The sequence below is a fragment of the Anopheles moucheti genome, chromosome 3, assembly GCF_943734755.1.
Source record: "Anopheles moucheti chromosome 3, idAnoMoucSN_F20_07, whole genome shotgun sequence".
Taxonomy (NCBI): domain Eukaryota; kingdom Metazoa; phylum Arthropoda; class Insecta; order Diptera; family Culicidae; genus Anopheles; species Anopheles moucheti.
In genome coordinates, this window is record NC_069141.1 from 92,203,039 (window position 1) to 92,229,448 (window position 26,410).

Here is a 26,410-nt window from a genome sequence, read left to right on the forward strand (position 1 = left end):
TAATAAATCCCTTGCCAAAGGGTCGTGCGGAATTGGGAGGTGGTCAGGCGAAATATCCCCCCAGAGCGCGGTGAGATTTTCATCGCGCGCGCTCTCTTCCAGATGGTTTTGCACTGCACACATACACACTTTCTTCCACGCACACTGCGGTTGGTTTGGCTTGTTTAACCCTCACGAGGCCTGTTGTTCACTGTTGTTCCAATGCCCTGCACAAACGGTACGCGGATGCTTGCTTTTCTATACGAAAAGTTGCGTTGTGCACAACGTGCGCGCATGCAAGGGTGTATGCGCACGTGTATAAGTATGGATGTGTGTGTGTGTGTGTGTGTGTGATTAATTATTTGTATGTGTATACGTATACGTATCCAGTAGCAGAGAGGAAAAACGCATCCTTGAAAAGGGGTTTATTATTGAATCGTTACCTTTGATTGTGGCATGGCATTTCTGGAGAAGAATCTTTGTGGGTGAATGTATGTGTGTGTTTCTCTTGTCGGAATGTGTTTTTCCCAACCAAGCAAGTGTCCTGATGGAATTTGTGAATAGAAGCCCTTCCATAGGGTTCGTTTTTGAACTTGTATCAGATCATTTAAACTTTCAACGCTGTGTTAGGAAATTTAGTAAAGTGATTTTTGAGAAAGGAATCGGTAACATCGAAGTATAAAGCATCACTACATAGCCCGTAAATGTAAATGTAAAGCAAAAATGTTTCGTAGAAATAATGATTCATACAAGTGTGGAACGCTATAAAAAAGTGTATCAGGTCAACTTCGTTTGCGTCACTGTTTCGGGCTTCCGTTCTGCACTCGGCCAGTTCTATGTTTCGTCCTTGAGCGAACTTGTAAAAGGCTATACAAAGGAAATTCATTGTAAACTGGAGGAGTGATTGAACGAGTCATTATACTACACCAACTCAACTCTATGTCTTACGTGCTCCTTCGCGGACTACTAGCTCAAGATGTGCCTGAAAACAGTATACTAGAAAAATAGTAAGTTGTAGAGAGAGTGAGATACAATACAACCGAAGTTGAAAACGGGGTAGAATGTAGCAATGCATCTATTGCTTTATTTATTGTTTAGTGCAAAATGGAAATATAAAGAAAATGTATGTAAAACAACGATTCCATGTCACGAAAGCAACAGTAGCTGTCAGTGTATTTGTACGATAACGTGTGTGAAATAATAGATCGGTGCCAAAAAAAGCTTTTGTATGCGTTCTTGATTGATGGTTGATAACGTTGTGAAGCTGTGTCATGTTGTGCTGATCTAGTCGTCTTACTATCTCTATTGGTGATTTAGCAAGCTGTTTTAGTGTTTCATATTATTGAATTGTGCAGTGAGTGAGTGTGTGTGTGTTTGTCACAGGTTGCGGTGGGTTGCGTTGGGTAAATCCCCGCTAACTTCATTGCTAAACCCTTCGGTCCCAACCGCTGTTGGGCTTTAAGGCTACGTCCAGAAGTGATCCATCTCTACCAGCAACTGCTGTATCACCCGGGTTCAAATATGTCGGATAAAATCAAAGTGGCTGTGCGGGTTCGTCCGTTTAATCGGCGAGGTAAGGGGAATGCTCATGATATCCGGGAGTGTAGCAAAGAGAATGAAAAAGTTGTCAATCAGTACGGGTACGGATGTTGATGAAATGGTGCAGCTGTTTGGTCGAGTGGATTACTCATAGCATGCAATCATCACACCATATGAGACCATATCCTCTGCAGTCGTCGACGTTTACCAACGTAGAGGCAATGGAACAAAGGAATCAAATAGAGAAATCAGTCGTGACGTCCAATTCATTAATCAGCTTTGGAATAGGCTGACTCCCACATACGCATTGAACACAGTCTATTATCATGCATGGAAAACGTTTACGTGCCGATCGTTGGTCTTGTTGAATCGAAGCCGGAAAACGGTCTTCTCCGTTAACCATTTACTAACCCAAAAAGTTACGCAGCATTCACTTTACCATTCTTGGGCTAAATCCACCGTTCTCTAATTCCTCTTTCTATTTTTTTTTTTTGCAGAACTTGAACTCGCCACAGAAAACGTCATTGAAATGGATGGCTATCAAACGATTTTGAAATATCCTGCCAGCTTAGATAAGATGGAAAGGTAAGTCCGATACGACGCTTCTTATTACAAATGGATACACATACAGCACAGCAAAATCGCCTTCGACAGCGGTCGCTATTAAATATGCAAGTTTCACACAACGCAAAACCAAACCTCCCGTCTCGTGGTGGAAAAGCTCGACATGTTCCGAAACCAAACGATCCAAATAGGCGTGTAACATGCCCGGGTTTGGAGCTTTCTAGTTTTGGTTGAAGTGAATTGTTATAATGGTTGGCAGGCTACGTTAGAGGCAACTAAAAGAATAAGGAAAAACATCACTGTGAAACGCAAACGGAAATCTAAACAGAGAATTATTTAAGCACATGTTCTGCGTTCATTTCATCACACTCACGCAATACTGTGCTAGGGGTAGGTTAATCTAGGTGGTAGGAGCAGGTCCTGCAACTGTCAGAGCAGTATGGCACATAAACGGCCTTCGTGGCACATAGACTTTTGCTATGGTTCTTTCTAGACGAATACGAGGACAATTGAGGGTGGTAGTTGGTAGTTGGTACACACATTATTAGCTTCAAAATCAAATGTTGTACTATGCATAATCTTCTCGTAGGCTGATGAACGGGCTGCAGAGTGCAAGTCATATGAGTCATTTGGCAGTCATATGAGTCATGTGTGCATAACTCGCTATTCAGTTAACAAATCCAAAGATTGCGATAGTGGACCAATCGTTGTTTAAAAGTTGGTTGTTGGTCTGTTGGTTTAGTGTTGAAATTTAATGTAGTTAATTGAAGAATTTTCATGCTGGTAGGATAAATTTGTGGGTGCTAAAATTAATATGCTAAATTTTTGTTATACGAATGCTTTGAAAATGTAACCACTACAAAACATATGGAATTTTCCGTAAATATCGTTAGTTAATTCAGGGTTTACTCATAACTGATCGTCCCTATTGATCATTACATTTCGTACCTCACGCTCTACGTCATATTTTCTCTTGGGTCAATAGGAAAACCAATGTATCATTGTCTATTTTAAACATTCTCATAATTATGATTTCGTATTTTTTTAAACTGAACTACCTTCCCATAGACGGGAAGCTGAATAAAGAATAATCCGAAGTTGTCCGTACTTTTGATAAACGTGCTCTTCGTCATAATACTACGATCCAACATCATGGATCTAGTAATTTTCGTCGCAAAGGTGTTCATTCTCGACATGAAAGTTTCTTCCTGACTAGGCGGAAAAGGAGTAGTAGTGCATGTCTTATTTTCGAGAGCACGGTTATGCGATTGTGTCGTAGCAGTTGTTTTTCCTACTCTATTGATTTTCTTCATTCAAGCCTTGCGCATCCTGCGCCGCAACGGAAACGAAGGGTCTGTAGAGGCTTTCTTAAACGCTGTTGCACTACGTTTATGAGTTTTCCGCTTGGATATCATCGTTAGCGTGGGTGGAGAAGTGTCCTTGCGATAGCAATATTCGCTTGTCGCTGTCAGGTGGCCAGGTGAATGGGACAGACAGGTATGGAAGGACGAACGCGATGTTGTCATTGGCCTTAGTGCAAGAAATAAAACCATCTCACACACACGCGCGCATATCGCAATGTTGCAACGGAATCAATGGCAACAACGGCTAAGCACACGCTTGAATGTGCTTGAAAGGCGCCTCTTTCCTTTTTTCGATCGCTCCGATTGCGTGTGGCTGGTTGATACGAAATCGAAAATCGACCCCAAAACTACTCGCCCCACTGGTCCGTGGTCGAGTTATACGAGGGGTCGTTTGTACCTATAGAATTCAGTACACCTCACGACATACGGCTCGGAGCCGTCTTTGCGGTTAAGTTTTGCGCGCACTATTTTCTATTTTTTTTACCGAGCACATCTTCGACGTTTTTGATTATTGGTGACTTTTACGCGTTGGCAACGATGGAGTAGTGTGTGGTGGTGTATCGGAAGAGAATGGTCGGCCAAGAGGAGGAGGACGAGGATGACAAGGGAGTGCTCGAAGTGATCCAACGGCAAGCTCATCCACCACCTTCGGATGGCAAGCGACGTTGGTTCATCTTGCTCAACCTGGTACGGCGCTGGATTCGGATAGTTTTTGCACTAGCACGGAACCGTATGGCTCAGGTGATGCTGTCACCTTGGGCTGAAAATAACAATTATTTATTTTCGTACAGTAGCATAACTACTAGAAGCTCGAGTTGTGCTGCCACAATCACTACCACGAGCACCACCACTACCATCTGCACAGGAAATGGACGGTAAGTCTTTCAAACGAAGTGGACTAGTGAACCGGGGCTGGTGGCAGGTTGGCAAGGTAAAATGGAGTGGAAGAACGTTGTACAAGCAGGTGTCCTTCCGTGTGTTCCTTTTGCGGATTATGACCAAGCACCACTATTAACTCGCATCACTACACGGTGGTTGTGTGGAAGGTTTTTTATACTACCCCGAGTGAAAAGGATACTCCGGTGGAGAAGAAGGCGAAACATTTGTCAAACATGGCTCTGTTCGATCAACCCATTGTACAATCCCAAGACAGGAGGTTTGGAAACACCACATCTAACTATGCACACTCCACAGTGATTGTATTCCAACGTCAAGCACAATCGCTTCCTTTTTCCTGCAATCAATAATTCAGCCGTGGGTTTCATGAGGGTGTACCGCTGTTAGTAGCACTATATGGAGAAGTTTTCTTTGCACGGTCAACATAAGACACGCTTGAAAATCATTTACATAATATTTTTGTTATGAATCAATTTATCTATTCTACGGTGACGGAATTGACGGTCTTTTTGCTAAGACCTTCATTTCTCGCCCTGACATTAGAAGGTGTGTTGCTTCCATGCGTTGTTGAGGTGTCAAACAGTCAACAGAATTAGCACAATCCCGTCAGTCACTCGGTCAAACCCTTCAATATCACCGTCAGTGATGGTGTTGTGGATTTTGAAATAAGTGATTTTAGCCACGAAACTCCACGGTCCCATGGAGAGCTGAAATGTTAAATTTAATCTTTTCAGTTCTCCACACACCACGTGCTTTATTCTGGCTATGGATGAGATATAAGATAGAAAAGGTGCAATTCACAGTGCGGCATAGGCCATAGTGCATTGCATTTTGCGCCAGCTTTCCGGACGATTTTCAGTACCGAGTTAGCAGTAGTGCTTTTGCACCAACCTAGCTGGGGCCTAGTATTTTGCCTGCTATACTCTTTTTGCTTAACTTTTAGATTCACTGCACGATGGTGGTTGGGAGGATGGAGTTCTACAAAAAATAGGACACTACATTATTTTTTTTTAGAAATGCGCTGTGACCATCTTCCTTCCAAAATAATGATATGGGAATGGAAGGTTGTTTTCAAAGGGATTTCCTCCCTTTGTCGCTTTTTTCTTCGAGATCCTTTCCAACAGAAGGCAAGGGAATAGCTTGCACACATAATTCGATGCCATCAAGTCTGGAGCTGTCGTCGATAGGAACAGAGAGTATGTATGAAGAGAAGCTAGCCAAATGCTTATTTGCCAATATCAGCGTCTGGCAGGAGACTCGCTACTTTCACCTCACAGGAAGGAGCTGCTCCTGTCTTCTTCATAATGGAGCCTAGAGTCATTAAATTCGTCGGAAAGAGTTGGTTTACGCTTTCCTGTTTGCCATATAATTCCTTTATGAAGATAGTGAGCGAATATCTTTAGGTCACGGTCTTATTGCTTATTTCCATAAAGAAAGTGTCCATTCCATCTTCAAGGGAACGATAAAACATTACGCAGTGCTCCTCTTTTTTTTTTGTCGTGTGTCTGTAAAGATAGATTTTCAAACCAATTTCAAAAAAGGGTTTTACACCGTTTTTGTCGTGATTATAGTCATATTTTTTTATATTTTGTTAGTACATGAAGTTGAGACGACCTCATAGTGTCTGATTAGAAAATGAAAAATGTGTGTTGCTTGTCTTGGAAAATTCAATCGATCGGTCACGCCATCGCAATCACGGAAGTTGCTCTATTCAAAGCGCTGCAGTTAGCGAAAGGCATCAGCCATTCCACAAAGAAATCGATGCTTTTCATGTGTGTTTTGCTCACGGTTTCCAGGTGAAGTATGTTCGGTTGTACCTTACATGGCCCAATTTCTTATCATTTAAACCCCACGACCACAGAAATGTATACTGGTGTACATTTTTCTGAAGTATCATTCGGTATCGTAGACGCATCCATATCGCGTCCGCAGATGTGAGGGTTTAAACTCTCCAAACGGCGTGGGTCGGACAGCAAACTGGCAGCAGCTCCTGGTGGTTAACAGTTTTGCCTTTTGCTGTCGTAGCCAACCAACATCGCGGTCGGGCACAAGATGGACGTGTTCAGGTCAGCCGGTGCGCTAACATACATTTCAAAAGAAAAATGCCAGTTGTTCCACACGGCTAGTTGCTCGCACGCGGCAAACGTGAGCGTCAAGTTGCTTGAACGTTGCATTTCATCCTGTCCAGTCTGGGCTTATTGCTATCAATTTGCGATAAGAGCGCTACCTAACCGTAAACCAGTTTCATTATCGCTCCCTTTCACGATAGTGTTAAATAGAACGGTTTTATGTTTCATTAAGTTCCGCCCGTAGCATATAGCAATGTGGTGTTAATTTTTTATTACGAATTAAAAATTTATGCGTATTGTGATGAGGCTCTTTTTAATAAGGTTTTTTTTATGTTGCCTTTCGGGATATATTTAGTTAGTTTAGTTTAAAATAATTTCTGTGAACAACAGATTAGGTTCAACTTGATTCGAACTATTTATAAGTGTTGGTAATGAAGCAACTACATGGGCACCATATTTTATGCAAATGAAGTAGACCAAGATCGAAAAAATAAATGCGTCAAAAGTGGAAGAGAAATGCAGAATAATAACTATCAATAGGATAAAGAATCATATCTGAAGTTTAAAGAAACACATTCTACTTGAACATCTCTTTGTTCATAAGAATTAATTCTTCTTAGGGTCATGAACTGTACATATTACGAGCTTAAAGAGATTACTTTGCAGAAACGTACACAAACTGATAAAACATCCAAAAAAAATAGAATAAAATACATATTCATGGCTTTATGTTAAACCATGTAAATGCCCAAGTTTGTTCAAAAAGTCTGCAATGTAATCGAATTCCTAATGATTCAAGGGATCCAAAAAACGACTCCAACAATTCGAACGTGGATAGTGTTTGCTCGTAATCATCGCAATTTTAGTGCACAGCTAGTGAAAAAAAATCATTCAACAGGTCCACATCCAATTCGCCGGAAAAATGAACGCAGCGACAGAAGTCGTCGTCTGAAGGTTAGTTGGTTTTCGTCTACAGAAGCTGGGTGGTGGAAAGCATAGCTTGTACTTTCTCATACCCAATGGCATGCCTGTCGAAGGTGTTCGGCGCCTGTGGCCCGCTAGTTAGAAGAAGTTATCAGTTTATTTGGAGTTCCGTTTGGGTATTGGCTCATTACGTAACAGAGAGGTCTTTTTCCGAAGTTAGATCATCTAGCATCTTTGTTCGTAACGGTATATTTTGTTTAGGGTTTGAAAGAAGCTTTTATAGTCTAGTTTTGCGTTTTCGCAATATTATCACAGGAAAGCGACAGTAAAGAACATTTGATGTCAGCCAACAAAATATTTTATCGTTCGATCGATAAAGATTGAAATGAGAGCCTTTCATTGGTGGTATCTGATATCTGAAATAACCTTAGTATGATGAGTTAGTATGATAAGATGAAAATATTTTATCGTTCGATCGATAAAGATTGAAATGAGAGCCTTTCATTGGTGGTGTCTGATATCTGAAGTAACCTTAGTATGATGAGTTAGTATGATAAGATGATTTGCAGGCAGCTATTTTAAACCTGCCTTTTAAAGAACTTTGAGAGCAACTATGACAGGCATAACAGTTAACAAATATATTCTACGGTTGCGCATTTCGTGTGCAATACATATCCCTTCGAAGGATCTTACTGGAAAATGGAGGTAGCATGGAAACTACCAGTCACTCTTATTGCCATTGAAGAGATCTCAAGCACTGCTAGCAAATATATGCAAACGATAAACACAGCATTGTTGAATTAACATCAAGCTAAACTTGTCAAACGTGTCTAGCAAAATGTTTATGGAAGCAAAAGCCTGCAAATACTTTGCATTTTATTCAGGACAACCACGTACAACAGGTGGAGCAGTTTGGTGAAAGAGATTTTCTTTCGCAGGAAGTAGCTTTAAAAGTTTTTCGTACGCTTTCCCGCACAATACTGCCTTAATTCAATCACAGATGGGATATTCTGTTTTCTTTACAAAAAAACACGCGAAACCGTTCATAATGATGATGGTGTGCGAAATACCAAAAAACCCAAATTGCTTGATGTGGATTTTGCACTGGTTGTGCAGAGATCGTTTTACATGATAGCTGCTGCTTTAGACGGGTTTTTTTCGACATTTGTACATCCGCATGGATAGCAAACGGTGGAAATCAAAACCCCGAATGACGGGGTGTACGAGACAGGAAGAGGCATGATGAGCTTCCTTTTATGGCATTTCATCACGCAATTCCAAGTGTGTTGAGGGTTTTCGTCCCTGTGCTAGCGGCTGAATCCTAGAATGAGTGGAAAATTAATTTCCAGGCAACGGATAAAAGGACAATCCATTCGTATAGAAGGAGGGGGATTGAAAGAGAAGATAAGTGAAGTCGGAAATAGTATTTCCCTGTTAGTCAGTCAACGAGTCCAAACAGGGCGGAGGATATGTTGGAGGTCGGGTTAACAGTTTCCTCGAACCACAGGTGTGGCACTAACTCTCCTCGGCCGAGCGTGTTCGGGAAGGATTTCCTAATGTGTGACTTTATTTACGCGTAGCCGCGTGCCCACTGTTGCCACCTGGTGCAGGCTAATATTTTTAATTAGTTTGTCTCATAAATTCCCATTATGATGGCACAGCAAAAGAAAAAAGGCGGTAGCTGTAGCGGGAGCTTTTTCCGTCGATAAACGGCAACGAATAATTATACCCGGTAAGCTCCCTTTGGGAACTTCTAATCACACCTTGATAGAATCTCGGTGTAAAAAGGTTTGCTTGGTGTCTTCCATTCGTTCAGATTGTAATCGTTTTTATATGAAAAGATACTCAATTGATGAGAACCTGAAAAGTCGCTTAATATTTCGTTTGAGATCGTTGTGATTAACCAAACAATTCAATTATTAATCTTTTGTAAACTATGTTGATTAGCTGTATTCGGATGTTCGGTGTGTACTACATTTGTGAGTGCCACTTAATAATGTCGGGCTGTTTGTTGGTTGTCACTTTTGCTTCAATTGCTAAAAGTACAATACAAAGCGAAGGTTTAGAGAGAATGTCAAGACAAGTAAGATCGTATCAAACTCCAAATGTACGACCTCTACACATGAAGGTGGAGCTCTTTGGCGCGTAACTGCATTAATTACGCTTTTTTGAGGGTCGCAAAATGGGCCAACCGACGAACAGGGGCCATTCATATGATACCCCATGCTGCACGGTAACAACTTTATCGTCGTAAAGATAAGTAATTTATCATGGAATTGCACCGTGTCTTTTTGGCCGCGTGAAAGCCCAACTTTCCTAACAACGGCGATAGTGATGGTGATGGTTTGTTCGATGTAAATTTTTAGATTTTAACACAGTTGTAAAACAACAACGGACCGAAGCCAGGCGTAATGGCCTAATTTTCCCATCGGACTTATTTTTTTACACGCTATCTTGTTTGCTAAAAAAAAAGTTGCTCTTCTACGCAATACACTACTGATGTAGCAGACATCGGTAATATGCTGTTATGTGACAAATCGAATCGAATGGATGATAATCGTTTGATAATAGTGCACAGGTTACACGCCAGATACTAGTTCACCAGAGTCATTAGACTTCATCAGACATCCGTGACAAGATTACGTGAGGATTGAAATATCGTACTCTGCATACAGCAGCGGGTTTGGTTTTCTTCTCCCTAGAGACAAACCATGTGTCCCAATCGAATGATCCGCAAACACGACGAAGAAATGGCTCACTACCAGTGTTCCTTTCGTAGTAGCACCGGGTTGAATGTTATATTTAATACTCCCCTTGTTCATGGAAGTCAAGCAGATGCATCAAGCGCGATTACATGAATTGACGAGAAATAGATATAAGAGAATAGAAAAGGCGGCGTAAATTCACAGTTGATCCTCAAATAGACAGCGGCTTGTTAATAAGCGTTACTTTGTTCGGTTCATGGAGCGATTGGAAAAGCCAAAAGAAGGAAAAGAGAAATATTTTCCGAAACGCGCATGTGTGCGGATGTGTGTCTTACCGAAGGTGAGATCTTTTTTGTTTCTAGTTCAGCAGATTGAACGAAACACCTTGGAAGGAAACTCTCGAACTCTCGAAAGCACCGTTCAACAAAATGAAACGACGAAGTTGGTTCAAAGTATGAAACGAAGGTGCCTAAGCTATGCCACGCGCGCGCCCACAACGAATGAAGCAGAAATATGGTGCCCGATTTGTTTTCTTCTACCTTGGTGTGTGTTTGTGTGTATTTGATTTTTTTTTTGTTGTTACGGGCTTTATGCGATTGCCAACCGTCTTCCTCACAGAAACCACAACCATCCTTCACCACGTGGAGGCAACCAACGCATGAATAAAAATGGAAAAAATAGTAAGTGGCCTTTGGGTGGTGTCGGTAGCTCCGAAGAAGCAAAACCCTGCTGTAAAGAAAAATTACTGGCGCAATTGGCGCAACACACACAAGCAGCAACAAATGGAACGCTCGGAAAAGTTACACTCTCCAGGGACGGCCACCATCATCCTCTCTCTTGCTCCATTGCTCCTCCACCGAAGCGGCATGCGTTTTTCATTACATAGGCTCTCGTTTTGGGCGAAGATTTGATGATGGTACTTTAGTGCTTCTCTACCATGTCGAGGCCACGCAATTGGGAAATAGCTAATCGGTGGTGCAAAAAATGATGGTCCCCTCAAGCATTTAACAAACTGCAGTTTTGAATTCCTCTCGGCACATAAAGAAGGCACCGTTACCTTCAAAAGTGAAAAGACCTCATATATGAAGAGGAAAGTGGATTGGGACTTCTCTTGTTTGGACAGAATATTTCCCCAGAATGGTGGGGACTTATATTTTAATTAGACAAAATGTTGAGGTATGTAAAGCAAAAGCAGAAACCTCATAACAATGGAGAACGTGGAAACCATTTCCGAAGCTGTGCGAAAATTTAATTGAAGTATCCATTGAAATAAAAATTTTTCATCCCAATTATGATTCCCTGATTTTTTTGCGAGCTAGTTCTTACATGAACTTAATCGTGTGTGATTACTGGCTCGCTGGTGTTATCTGGCACACACTAGAGGGATGGAAACAGTTGTATGAGCAATGTGCACCAAAGGCAATTCATTCGCAAAAGGTAATCCTCAACAGCTCATGGAACTGGAAGCATCTTCAGCACTTAAGCATGTAGTACATTCTTGTTAGCGATAATCTGTGTTGCGTTTGCAAATTTTGAAATCGCTGCTACTGACGGTTTGACGATATCATACCAAATCCAGAAGTATCCATTGCTTTCAACACTAACGGCTCCGGTAATATTACCGTGATTGTTTTGGGTTTTTGATTAATTATCTTACTAAACAAGTCTATTTTCTGCACTACGACAATGCTTGTACTCTATTTCGTTACAGGAAACCACCGAAGATATTCGCTTTCGATCACTGTTTCTATTCGACCGATGCAAATGCAAACAACTTTGCGTCACAGGAGCTGGTCTTCAACAACATCGGTCGCGACATTCTGGAAAATGCATTTCAGGGCTATAATGCTTGCATCTTTGCGTACGGTCAGACTGGATCGGGCAAGTCGTACACGATGATGGGTAACCAAGAAAGCAAAGGCATCATACCGCGCCTGTGCGACGAGTTGTTTGCATCCATCGCTGCCAAACAGACGGACGAGCTAAACTATAAGGTAGAAGTGTCATACATGGAGATCTACAATGAAAAGGTGCACGACCTGCTCGATCCGAAGACAGCTAAACAGTCGCTAAAGGTGCGTGAGCATAACGTGCTTGGTCCGTATGTCGATGGATTATCCCAGCTGGCAGTCACATCATTTCTGGTAAGCACGAGTCTCCGAAAAATATCTAAAAACAATTACACTCGCTTACATAGGTTACATAAAGAGACGCTTGGTACTTTTAGATTATTGTACGTTTAGTCCAAATTGTAGTATAGACAAAAATATAGCTAATATTAAGTATAAAATCCAAGTTCTCATGTGTAGTACGACATACTTGTAGAAGCTTTATTTTGTTGTTCTCATGACCTCTTGGGAAGGTTTTGTGTCAGTTTAGTATAGAGGTTTGGCTTTTTAGATAGATAAGTAACGGTATTGAATACACAACTCGTTTGACGTGGGTAAACTGGGAATAATTTTGTTTGCATGCCAAACCCATCCATGTCAATTAGTTGTGTCGTTATCTACAAGTGTTCATGTTTTATCCAAAGCTATTGCCACTCAATTATTTGACCCGACCTGCAGCATAATTGATGTTGCCCTTGGGAGGGTCTGCTTGTTCGCCGAACCGTGATTCATCGATTTGACACATTGATCAAGGCTACTAAGGAAGTGTAGAATGCGTAAAACTCATTTGTTTTGGTACTATGCAGCATATAATATGTTTTTCTGTTTGTTTTAGGATATTGATAACCTGATGGCAGAAGGAAACAAATCGCGTACGGTCGCCGCAACGAATATGAATTCAGAATCGTCCCGCTCGCACGCAGTCTTCACAGTCGTGCTGACACAGACACTAATCGACACACTATCCGGGGTCACGGGAGAAAAGGTATCACGTGTTTCGCTGGTCGATTTGGCCGGTAGTGAGCGTGCAGTGAAAACCGGTGCCGTTGGAGACCGGCTCAAAGAGGGCTCAAATATCAACAAAAGCCTTACCACACTCGGCTTGGTGATATCGAAACTGGCTGATAGTACAGGAGGTGGCAAGAACAAAGATAAGTTTGTGCCGTACCGTGACTCAGTGTTGACGTGGCTACTAAAGGACAATCTTGGTGGTAACTCGAAGACGGTAATGTTGGCAACATTGTCACCAGCAGCAGATAACTACGAGGAGACGCTGTCTACGCTTAGGTATGCCGATCGGGCTAAACGAATTGTTAATCATGCAGTTGTGAATGAAGACCCGAATGCACGTATCATCCGTGAATTGCGCAAGGAAGTCGAAACGCTGCGTGAAATGTTAAAGCATGCGACTGGTAACAACTTTGGTGACATGAAGCGCGTCGACATCCACGATAAACTTGCGGAAAGCGAGAACCTGATGAAGCAGATCTCTCAAACGTGGGAAGAAAAGTTGGAGAAGACCGAACAAATCCAAAGCGAACGTCAGCAGGCGCTGGAGAAGATGGGTATCAGTGTGCAGGACAGTGGTATCAAGGTGGAAAAGAATAAATACTATCTAGTCAACCTGAATGCAGATCCGTCACTGAATGAGCTCCTGGTGTATTACTTGAAGGAGGAAACACTGATCGGTGGTCGAAGCAGTAGCGGTAGTAAACAGCCCGACATTCAGCTACTTGGTCTCGGCATTCAGCCAGAACACTGTCTTATTACAATCGAGGATGGTGAGCTGTATATGGAACCCATCGAGAATGCTCGTTGCTGCGTGAATGGCTCTGTCATGAATGGAAAGACAGCGCTTCATCATGGTGATCGTATCCTGTGGGGAAATCATCACTTTTTTCGCGTAAATTGTCCGAAATCAGCTGCCAACAATGCGACTTTAGGAACTTCGGAACCACAGACACCGGCGCAGCATCTTGATTATTATTACGCACAGGAAGAGTTGATGCAAAATGAGTTAAGCAACAACCCGATTCAGGCGGCCATCTCGCGATTAGAGAAGCAACACGAAGAAGATAAGCAGGTGGCACTCGAAAAGCAACGGCAAGAGTATGAGAAGCAATTTCAGCAGTTGCGAAACATCCTGTCACCGACAACACCGTATGCACCGTATGCTCCGTACGATCCATTCCGGCTGGGAAAACTCCCTCCAAACACACCGACGGGCCAACTACGCGTTGAAAAGTGGGCACAGGAGAGGGACGAGATGTTTAAACGATCTCTCGGTCAGCTCAAGACAGACATCGTACGAGCAAATGCACTCGTACAGGAAGCAAACGTGCTGGCAGAAGAGATGGACAAGCAAACAAAATTCAGTGTGACGCTGCAGATACCTCCGGCCAATCTCAGTCCGAATAGAAAGCGAGGCGCCTTCGTAAGCGAGCCTGCCATCTTGGTGCGACGCATGAACTCAGGCAGTCAGATATGGAGTATGGAAAAACTGGAGAACAAGCTCATAGATATGCGCGACATGTACCAAGACTACAAGGAGCGTCATCTGGCAGCTATGGAAGAGGCCAAAGCTAAGTCGGATCCGTTTTACGAGTCACAAGAAAATCATAACCTGATCGGTGTAGCAAACATCTTTCTGGAGGTATTGTTTCACGATGTGAAGTTGGAGTATCACACACCGATTATTAGTCAGCAAGGTGAAGTGGCTGGGCGGTTACAGGTGGAGATTAGCCGTGTGGCTGGTACCTTCCCACAAGATCGTATGTGTGAGTCAGCATCTGAGAGTTCCGCAGACAGTCATGAGGACGATGAGGACTCGCCCGATGCGCTCTCACCACCGCTGCCCACCAATAGCAATCAGATCAGCTGTAGAATTAGCATCAAGCAAGCGTCCGGACTGCCGCTCTACCTGTCCAATTTTGTGTTCTGTCAGTATTCTTTCTGGAATCACGAGGTAGCGGTGGTGCCGGCGACCAATCAAGAAGTCGCTGGTCACAACCAAAACATAACTTTCAAGTTTGACCACGAAGCGGACTACGTGGTGACGATGAACGAAGAGTTCATGGAACATTGCACGGATGGTGCCCTTTCAATTGAGGTGTGGGGCCATCGATCTGTGGGATTCTCACGCATGAAAGATTGGGAGGTAGAACAACAACAGGCAAAGGCACGTTCCCTGGCTGATCGTTGGGCAGAGTTATCACGCAAGATCGAACTGTGGGTTGAGATCCATGAGCTGAACGATAATGGTGATTGGGCTCCTGTCGAGGTTCAATGCGCACGCGACATGCTAACAGGTGGAGTGTACCAACTACGCCAAGGGTTCCAACGTCGCGTTATGGTGCGAGTAAAGCCAGTGCAAAACTCTGGCACTTTACCTATCATCTGTCAATCGATCATCAATGTATCCATGGGATGTGTAACTGTTCGCTCCAAACTGCAGAAACCTATGGACTCGTATCAAGAAGAAGATCTGACGGTACTGCGGGACAAATGGAGTGAAGCACTTGGACGCCGACGGCAATACCTTGATCAACAAATACAGCGATTGATTAACAAAGATGATAAGACAGAACAAGAAAAGGAACGCGAGCAGAGTTTGGTGAACCAATGGGTTTCACTAACGGAGGAGCGTAATGCGGTTTTAGTGCCGGCACCTGGTTCCGGTATTCCTGGTGCACCCGCCTCTTGGGATCCACCACTCGGCATGGAACCGCATGTTCCTGTTCTGTTTCTTGATCTCAATGCTGACGATCTGTCGACGCAGGGTCTGTCGAACGATGAGGTCCCGATGGCTGGTTTGAATTCGATTTTGCCAAAAGAGCATGGCAATAAGTTCTACAATTTGCAGATAATCCAGCACTTGGATAAAGATATTTGCGCAATTTGTAGTTGGGATTCTTCCATTCATGACTGTGCGTCCCTTAACCGTATCACAGAAGCAAATGAGCGCGTTTACCTGATTCTGAAAACGACCGTGCGACTTTCACATCCGGCTCCAATGGATTTGGTACTTCGCAAGCGGCTAGCACTAAACATTTACAAGCGGCAGAGCTTTACGGATCGGTTAAAGAAACTACGCATAGGCCGCGCAGAGTCGCTGTCCTTACAATCAGGCGTTACATACGAAGTTGTTTCGAACATTCCAAAGGCCTCGGAAGAGCTAGAGGATCGCGAGTCGTTGGCACAAATAGCCGCCACCGGTGATGATTGTTCGGCAAGTGATGGCGAAACATATATCGGTAAGTGGAATCAATATATACCTTTGAAAAGAATGAAAATTGATAAATATTTTACTTATTTTGGTACGATTGTATTTGTAGAAAAATATACCAAAGGAGTATCAGCTGTGGAGAGTATTTTGACGCTGGATCGTCTAAGGCAGAGTGTGGCCGTAAAAGAGCTGGAACAGGTGCGCGGACCGGCACTTTCTATGCGCAAGACGGCCAGCGTGCCAAATTTCTCCCAGGTACGATACATTTGTCAAGTCTACAACCATATTACCAAGCTCCTCTGTCTTCCATGTCCTACGCTCGGATGGTGCTTTCATTTGTATGTTTTGTTGTACGAACGCGAGGCTAAACTTACGCTCTTATTGATTAGTATACTAGAAGCTTTGAAGTTAGCTGTGAGTGATGGAAATGGAGCGTTTTGAAGTACACTTAAGGCCTGGGTGGACTCTCTCTGGCAACCGTTTTCTCCGGTCTCTGGGTTCTATGGTATCGCGGTCGGTCGTTGCAATTGTGGAAAATACAATATGTAAATATTGTGTATACTACAATATATACAATGTCAGCTATTTCTATGTGCACTGCTCAGGGCGGCATTTTCATTGAAAAACAATCAATCACCTTTTTGTGTCATCACTTAAATCCATGTGTTGCTACACATGTCGCATTCATGCAATTTGATCTGGCAAATTTGTTTTTGTTTGTTGTTTTGTTTCTTATTATAGTACGCGTCTTGTTTTGGGCATAATACAACTTTTTTGCTCTTTTTTTACCTTGCTCCAATTATATAATCGGTATAAGTCATTTTGCGTAATCTGTTCCAAGTGGTCCCTGTTCGTTTCCTTTTGCTATTGCTACTGCTCGTGTGCTACATTAAATTCCAATTGAACGCTTACCCCGTGTTAATTTTTCTCCTTCCACCCGATTTGCCACACCTACCTCCGTTAATCTGGTTTCGTTCATAGCGTCTGAACTGTAAATTTCATCTAACAATTGTTTTTGTCTCTTTTTCTCTTCTCTCTTCTCTCTATCTCTAATTCTGTCTTCTGCAAAAATACGTTTATCTGTGCCTTATCAATGTGTGCTTTGCCCTTCCCATCGTTAAATTACACTGTGTTTTAAATACATACCCTATCCTGCGTGTTTCATATCCGTTACAATGCTTTGATTAAATTAAACGTATCCCAATCAAACGATAACAAATCTCATTGTGCACGCGCAAATGCATTTCAAAATTTTACTTTTTTTGATATTCCACTCTCACACATAAAAACTTTCATCCTTAAAAATTAAAATATGCTGTATTTTGTAAATTTCGCTCATCGATAAATGACCCCATCGTTTTTCACGATCGTGCGAGGTTATTTGACCCTTTTTGGTGATACGAAAAAATGCGTGATTTCTTAATATTAAAACCTAAAAGGCGGTTAGAGATGCCAGGGAGCTAAGTACGAGTCTCACCACCTCGAGGACAGTAAGTAGACGCTCGCTAGACGAAAAATCGTGTTTTTAGAGTGTGTCTATGGATGTGTATTTAGCTAGCAATTAATTTCCATTTTTGGTTTTCTGTTTCTTTAAAAAACACACACATTTTATGTTTCGTCTAGTATTAATTTTGATCGTTACCTTAATTAATGGCGCTTTATTAGTGATTGTATGAAATTTATTTTCTGTTTTAACGCGTAAAGAATGTTTTGCAACGTTGTAAAACAAAAAAAATAAACAAGCAAACCAAAATCCTTCACATCTCATTAGTGTTCACAGTAGAAACGAACACGCTATAATTTATTAAATGAATGTGATCACAAACTCCTTATCTATCGTTACATGATGATGGTCATATTGCTTCTGAAAAAGCGCCATGAATTAGGTTATCAAACCTACCTAACAGTCTTTAACATTAATTTAAATATAATAGATGTTTACCTGGTACTGAATGATTTTATTTTTCATCCGTTATATTGTATATTAACTGAATTCCTTTATTCGTGATTCACGGGATTTTTTGAAACTACGAATATTTGAAAAAAAAAAAAATGTTTACCGTCTGATCGATGATATAGTTGCTTTTGTTGGAATCATTCCAATCAAAACTACGATGTATTGTATGTATATGTTGTAGTAGTGATTAAGTTAAAAATAATATTACTCAACTGTTCTTCTTTTCATTTATCGGCGTAGAAACTATATTGTTTTCAGATATCAAAAGATGTACGCTTATGGTATCGAACTTTTCGCTACTATGCGCAATTGTATACCAACATTACGTTCTTTGGTTGTTAATGACTGCTTTCCAATTAATTGCAGATGAGATTCTTCGATGCTTCGTTCGAGTCGTTGTTGAACATTGGACGATCAGAATCGTATGCTGATTTGAAAATGGGTCTTAACAATGGTAGGCGTTGTTCCCGATGTTAAGACGCGCTTTAAATGAATTGTTAATACGGATGGAATTATTTTATATTCTACAGCACAAAGCACGCGTGAGACAGCCAACAACAGACAAAAGATGAAAAACAACAATGGTGAAGAATCGTCCTGTTCGGGTTACGGTGCAGGTACGTGCGAAGAAGATTGCAATAGGAGTCTATGTGTCCCGTTTAGGCTTTGTCACACTTAAATCACCTTACCGCTTGTTTGGTGTATCGTGTCTATTTTACTTATGAACGATGGAAAAGTTGCTTTTAAAAGTTGTTTCAGCGTTGTTTTGCAACTTTATTACGTCCTTTAATGAAGTTTGAAAATACTAGTAAATTGCACTGAAGTGTTTGGCTTTCCAATAATCAAATAGAATACACTTATTCCTTTTTCGTATTCACATACTGACCCTTAATATCTCTACAATCTACACGCTCTTACTAATGGAATGCAGCTCGCCCCACATTCCTCAATCTCAATATCAATCTGAATTCCTTGCGACTTCAACCAACTAAACGTATGTAGCCCAACTTGTCTTGTCATATGCGTTTTACTGATTAATTTCCAAATGTTCGTACTTGTTCTGTTTGTATTGTTTCTTTTTTTAAAAATGGGTTTACTTATATATTTCATTTGGGGATTTAAATTTTGGAAACTTGTTTATTTTTTCACATGTTGTGTTTGAGCACCATTTATCTTTTATCTGTTTATTTTTGTAACATTAATAACACCTTTGTAGAAAACATTGCACAACTTGTGTTAATTTTGCATCACATTGTTTTATTCGAACTTTTAGCATCGCCAGCCGCAAGCAAGTTAGCCCAAAGGATGACGACGTTGCACGAAGAACCGTTGATCAAACAGATATGCTACGAGGAAGAAGGAGAGGATCGGTTTAGTGAACCGGAGTATGCTGATTACAACGATTTCTACGATCAGCCAATGGGCAACAAGCCGTCACTATCGAAGATGAAATCATCCTACACAGTCGAATCGTTTATTGATATCGATAAGCGTAGCCAGTCGACCGCTGGTGAAGGGATGAATTCGATCGGAGTGACTGGTGGAAAATTCGCTGGTAAGACGAAGGTGGAATCGGCGTCCATGGGTGGAATCTCATCGGCGCCGGTATCGGGCGGTAGTGCTGGTGGCCATGGGTCAAAATATCAAACAATGACGCCTAGTATGAGTTCATCAACTTCGAGCGGCTACGGTTCTCAAGCCGTCTCGTGCACTAACCTCACCAACGATGACACATACTCCATCCGGTCACTAAGCGCCGGAGAAACACCAGGTCAGTGTGGAAAATTCGAGGTGCGTTTAAAAAAACATGTAACCAATTAAAACAATCGATTTGTGTTATTCCATTAGATACAATGTCGCCGTCCAAAATGCAGGATCAAATTTTCTGCTCTGCTAGCACCAATGCCAAATACGAGGAGGCATCTCTGACCTCTCTTACGACCTCAACCTCCGCTTCAGAGAACACACTTATAGCGGCGAGCATGGACAACTATAACAGCAATCCATCGACACGACCACTTAGCGATATGCCTAAGCGCGTTAATCCCTTCCTTAAGGATGCCATTTTGGAAGTGATTGACGGTAGCAAATCGGTCGAATCTGTCGATCATGTGAAACAGCATATACATCAACATAATGAAGAAGATGAAGGAATTTGCGCAGAGCAAACTCAATCTGCACATTCAACGGCTATGAGTGAATCGACACAAATGGTTGACGAAAGTGATCAATGCTCAACGAACACCAAATTCTCCTCAGATGGTATGAGCATTTTAACTCGATTGTTAGTACTCGATTTATATGTATGTGTAGAGCATATGATACTTTTAGTAGAAGATAATTTTACTTGTACATGTGTGAAAAATTATTATTTTTTCTTTAGTAACCTTAACGCGCTTATAATTGCATTTTTGTCTTTCTGCTGAATCTGAAGACGTCAACCGACATTTTATTTATGCCTTCTCACAGTTACGTAGTCAGTTAATTGTGCTTATCCCTCGGTCGAACAAGGATCAAACTGGATAATTTTGTAAGCGATGTTTTTGTTTGTCTATTTTATAGTTATGGAAAGCAATTTCTCCTCGACGCCTGGAAAGCAGGAAATATTTCCCGAATGGGTATCGGTTGGCGAGTCCGTGTTAATAAGACCCTATAATACCAGCGGTTTAATAGCTTTCATCGGTGCCACTCACTTCCAGGTAAAAGCATCCCCATTTAGCACTAGAAGGTTACTAGTAATTAATGATTTTCCATCTTTTTTTAGGGAGGAACTTGGATCGGAGTAGAGTTGGACACGCCGACTGGCAAAAACGACGGTACCGTGCAAGGGATCCAATATTTTGAATGCCGTCCAAAGCACGGAATTTTTGTGCGTGTTGACAAATTGATTCTCGACAAGCGTGGCCGTGCAATACGTGAACTGAAAAAAGCGGAGAAGATGAAAGGTTTGTTGGTAGTAGTTAATCTTATGTGCCAGATTATACGTTATGTTATATATGGTGATATATGTTACTCTTTTAGCTGACCTAGCTAGTGGCAAAGGTGGACAGAGGCCATTGACGGGTGGTGCTGGAATGGCAACTAATGGCCCACGCAAATGATACGCGTTTAATCGTGGCCTCAGCAGCGCACAGTGTTTATCGAGGCCTTTTGCGGGCCGAAAACGATTTGTCCCCAAGTCTGCATCCGTTGCAACCTTTAGCCGCGGTAAGTAAAGGAGACATCTCGATAGTCCATGCATAGCATACCGAACGAATGACATGAAAAGCAAACTGCGATGACAGAGTCAGTACTGAAATTTCTGCAATCTTCATATGCATGGCCTAGCTCGAAAGACAAGAGTACGTGAAACCTTAAGAAACGAGAGACTTCAGAGAAAAGGCCGATGATTGAAAGTGTTGTTTTTTTTTTAAAGTCCGATGCTACAAAATCCATCCCTTCTATCAGGAAGCTTGCTTCAAATTTTGAAGGTATGCTTTTTTCCTATATATTGACGTAAACTAGAAGCTCGCTTTGCTAGAGAAGCGACAGGAGAAGCAATGACCGATAGAGGAACTTTAGGCAAACGCATAAATAGCTCAGCAGCTAATGCTCTACAGCACCTCTAGATAGTGAATGATATATTCTCATCATCCCAAATTGATGACGGTACAAGAAAAGTGTGGCTTGTAATACATGATGCTATCTTTGTCATCCTGACTAACACAAGAATCATAGCATTATCAAGGATGCACGAACTGACAGGATTGTTAAAAAGCGGGAAGATTTATATTTTATACATAATCACGTCACGAGATAAAGGAACCCTATCTGGTTGTGGAGGTATCGAACATATCTCATGTGTTCGTTTCTCACACATTCCATGCATGATTGCATCCTGTATGTTAGTTGCACTTTGGTGTGATCACATAGTTTCAGCCAACAGTAAACAAACCCGAATAACAAATGACCTGCCATGAACAAACGCAACCTACTGAAGCATTTGATTGTTCGATTAATTGAAAACGTACATTTTTAGCCTGGCGGTAGGCATTTTGAACTGCTTGAACCCGATTCCATCCCGCTTTCGATAGAAAACATTAACACACAATCTACACGTTTTTCGTCCGTTCAATGTGTGAAGCTATAGGTAGATAATAGAAACGATTGCAAAGAAAACGATCTTCTGAATGTAGCATATTTTTTATTTAAGTTAGAAGGAAGAAAATAACTAAACCATAAAAGCAAAAGCCGAAGTCGTAGAAAGAAGGAGCGGTGGTGAGCGTTTTTGGTGAGCTAAAATTGAAACGAAACGTTAGTGGGTCCTAGAAATTCTGTCCGTAAGTGGACGAAAGTGATTGATTCCGTTTGTGTGAAACCATCCATTCCATTGCAATAAAATCAAGATTCCTTCCGTTGCAGCGTGTCCGCGGTGATAGGAAAGCCGCCCGTGAACATACTAATATAGGGCACTAGAGGAAGTAGCAGCAATTCGTCCAACCGAATGCTATTATAGTCACTTCTAACGGTTCTAGAGAAGGTAACGCACAGGCTGGTATGATTGGGTGAGAGTGAGGTGCTCCATCCGTTGGCAGTTAGCATTCCGTTTCGAATTTTGACAAAAGGTTGAAGTTGTGCATGTGTCACATGCGGTAACAGCGCGTCCTTTCCGTCGGCATTAGATAAGCACTGTTAGTCTCAGGTCACTCATGTCTGCACCGTAGAAAAAACGAGGTTTGCTTGAAGAAGGAACAGTACTGGGTACTATGTCACCAAATGGTATTGAGCATGACGGCATCGAAAAATGATAGCTTTGGTAGCTAAGGTACCACTAATGAAGTGCTTAGCTCAACCAAAAGCATCGAAACAGTGGAGAGAATTAGAACCAGTGGTCTGTGCAAAAAAGCCAACATGCACGTGCTAGTTGCCTATGTATATGGAAAACATTGCTCTACATTTTATTTGCCAGTGGCTGTAGGAAGCTTTCCAGCAAGAAGCGGTCTGAAGCATGCCCAGAAGCATATCGAAATTAGCAAGTTGAGTTTGAGAGCAACACAGATAGAGACGATTGAGAACGAGTAAACCAGTACTGTGATTCCTTCAAGCACAATTCGATTCCTATACGATAAGCTATCAACCACTGATAGTAGACGGCAATTACGTCTGTAGTGGATTTTAGATCTAGATAAAAATGCAAAATTGAACACCAGTGAATTTTACTGCTGGAGAAAATGCTGTGCTGCACAGTAATAGCATCAATAAGCAAACGGAAGATAGTGTTGGATAGATAGAATCGTATAATCGTAGAAACGCAATAATGGATTATGTCCTGATCGGCAACTTTTGTCCCTCCTGGCCTGTGTAGCATGATGTAGACAATTGGCAAACAGCAACAACAGTTTAGCAATGCGGTAATACAGTTTTTGTATAGTGCTTTAGTATCGTTGCTCACTCAGAATGCAGCGAAAAGCAAAAACGTGACACAACGCGTGTGATGGGAACGTTTGAATAAGATTTCTTTTGCGTTGTGGGCATATAATTTATGCAATCTTCCACTTTACACAGCAATGCAGTTTATGCTTAAATGCAACACACAGCAAGACTCAAATCGGAAAAAAACAGCAATATTTGAGCAGATAGTAATCGTGCTTTAGGACGCGATAGTAAACGCGTATCCTGTCGAAGAAATGGTCAGAGTAGAAATGAGTAGAAGCTTTCACGTGATGGTGATGATTTTAACTTGTAACTAGACAGAAGGGAATTGTGATTTAGTTGTTTAAGTTAGGAGACAAATTTTGTGTTATCGTTTGCTCAAAATGGCTTGATTTTTGTGCTTAGGATGCCACCATAGCGCAAAAATAAGGTTCCGTGTAGTATACATTTGTTCAAATTGTTTCAACTATCATAACACACATGTTATAAAACACTTCGCTCGCCGTATGATTGTACGTTCACCGGATTGTGGCAGGGGCATCCTGTATGTATAAGTTCTTATTGTTATTCTGTTACGCTCAATGTTAGTGAAGAGAATGTGTTTTGTCACAGCATAGATTTGTGTGATTATAAGCTTAGGTTTCGTTTTATTTTCCCTCATAAGAACAACGATTTGAGGGACGCTTTATTTAGTTACTATAAGGAAGAGACTTGATTACATGTATATAAAGGACAAGCTGCGCGGTGAAGAAGAGCAGAAAACAGTTTCATACTATTTAACAGGCAGATGCTGCTGCCGCCGATGCACCGTTTGTGTATATTTATTTTTAATGCCTGCCTATGTTATGTTTTTGCGTGTGCATACTCTCTTTGCCCTCTTATACTAACATAAGATTTCCACACTCCCCGGCTGTACATCGTTCGATTGGTGTAAAGGCTATTGCTATGACGATGTGTATCCAATGTTAAATAAACAAGCGAAAGCCGCCTATGATCGTAATTCATTCACAATCATTGTTACTAACATTAAAAGGCAAATGGTACCCAGCGATAGAAGCAGATCTTTTTCTCTTATTCTCCTCTATACTACCCTAGTATTCCCTACTCCCCCAATTTTTCCACGATCTACGTTTCTGATAATTCAAACTGTTCAAACAGTTTCAAACTGTTGGGTAGCAGGGAATCCATGAATGTCAAAATAACCGGTGTAATAAATAAAGATGTGTATAGTATGAATGATGACTACTGAAGAGCGCTTTCTGACCTGGAAAAGTTGTCGTGCTGTTGCAATGATGGAGGCTGAACAATGCTAATTGATAAAAGTTGGTCAAAAAGTGAACTGGGTCGACACATTCATCCCGCGCCCCATATTGAACGCAAAAGGAAAGAAATTGCTGTTTGCTGAGTCTATAGGAAGAGTGAGGACGCGTGTTTATCGAATAAAATCCTATTCCGTCACTCATACCCTCCCGCCCTGGCCATGGCGAATAAAGAGCAAAAATATATACAAATTATTATTCTTTACCAAAGGCGAGTAAAATAATACCATTAAAGAAAGGCAATGTGGGAAAATATATGAGAATCTTAGGATAGAATAGCACACACACAACACAAAAATACATAAATAAGTGTTTAGCATGGTGAAGAAAGTGGCAGAAGATAAGTGATGATAACAAAATATGAAATCCACAAATCTATTTTTCTAGACTAGTAATAATAATATGCGTTGTGCAGATGTGAGTGTGTGTGCTTAGGTTTGTGCGGCATGAAGGTCAGAGGGTTGATATTGAATGGGTTAATATTTAATAACAATAACACATATACAGATAAGCTTGCTATTAAACAAATTTGCCCTTTTGAGCTGAGATACGCCCATGCCATAAAATTAATCCAAATTAAGGAAAATAACCACTTTCCCGAACATCCACAAGAGAGGATATGTAGGAAATAGGCATTCCTTTAAAACAGGGCAGCAAACAAAAACACATCAGGACACGTAGCGTTCACTTTTTCGACAACACCATTAAACCTTGGAAGCATAACTAAAACCAAGATGGAGGGGACCGTAGGGCAAGATAGCAAAGTAGAGGCAATAGATGTGGAATGAAATGAGGAAAAGAAGATATAATCAATCTAGTCAAAGTATGACTTGATCCATCATGAAGCGGATAATGCAAAAGGTCCTCATAGTGTAATCAACTCAAGGAAGATGGAAATAAAAAACACGTAAACATTCAACTACCCAAAACATGGAACACAAGACAAAATCTACCGTTAAAAGTAACCACAAAAGAAAGAGGAAATAGCAAAAACAAAACAAAGATAAATAATTATAAACTGCTTATTCTGTAACTATAATAAAATAGTCGCAAGTCGAACACAAAACAAAGCTGTTGGTTGCCATGTTTACTATCCGAAACAGGAATAAATCAGAAGACAAGGTAAGAAAGTGTAAATACAAAAAAAGTATTCTCTGATACGATATACGGCATGGCCGTTCTTGTTGTTATGTTATCATTGAGCGTGATACGAAATCCCATACAAACAAGCCGTTTTCAGATTTGCTCCACCAAGAGAGCATCCAAAACAGGAGATAACATCAATTCCCCTCCAGCGTGCACACAGCTGATCCGTTCGCGCATTTTATCATTGAGCGTCATACGAAATCCCGTACAAACAAGCCGTTTTCAGATTTGCACCACCAAGAGAGCATCCAAAACAGGAGATAACATCAATTCCCCTCCAGCGTGCACACAGCTGATCCGTTCGCGCATTTTATCATTGAGCGTGATACGAAATCCCATACAAACAAGCCGTTTTCAGATTTGCTCCACCAAGAGAGCATCCAAAACAGGAGATAACATCAATTCCCCTCCAGCGTGCACA

At 41.4% G+C, this 26,410-nt stretch overlaps 1 protein-coding gene across 2 annotated transcripts; it reads left to right on the forward strand.

The window, feature by feature from the left end:
- Positions 1 to 1,493: 1,493 nt before the first annotated feature.
- On the forward strand, positions 1,494 to 24,524 carry LOC128304297 (kinesin-like protein KIF13B). 2 transcript variants are annotated; one of them, XM_053041460.1, is made up of 14 exons: positions 1,494 to 1,552; positions 2,016 to 2,103; positions 11,753 to 12,185; positions 12,766 to 16,183; positions 16,265 to 16,410; positions 17,595 to 17,645; positions 18,479 to 18,566; positions 18,643 to 18,729; positions 19,044 to 19,106; positions 19,386 to 19,883; positions 19,961 to 20,374; positions 20,675 to 20,811; positions 20,877 to 21,057; positions 21,134 to 24,524. In XM_053041460.1, exons 1-14 carry the CDS (start codon positions 1,501 to 1,503, stop codon positions 21,211 to 21,213), a joined length of 5,736 nt encoding a protein of 1,911 aa, XP_052897420.1. In that variant the 5' UTR covers positions 1,494 to 1,500; the 3' UTR covers positions 21,214 to 24,524. The 2 variants fall into 2 exon arrangements, with proteins under 2 accessions (XP_052897420.1, XP_052897421.1); XM_053041461.1 differs by lacking the exons at positions 17,595 to 17,645; positions 19,044 to 19,106.
- The last annotated feature ends 1,886 nt before the right edge of the window (positions 24,525 to 26,410 follow it).

Coding starts and splice junctions, on each gene's coding strand:
- LOC128304297 (XM_053041460.1), top strand. CDS start 1,501: ATGTCGGATAAAATCAAAGTGGCTGTGCGGGTTCGTCCGTTTAATCGG. Junction 16,184..16,264: donor TGATGGCGAAACATATATCG/GTAAGTGGAATC, acceptor TTGTATTTGTAG/AAAAATATACCAAAGGAGTA. Junction 17,646..18,478: donor GTCTCACCACCTCGAGGACA/GTAAGTAGACGC, acceptor AATTAATTGCAG/ATGAGATTCTTCGATGCTTC.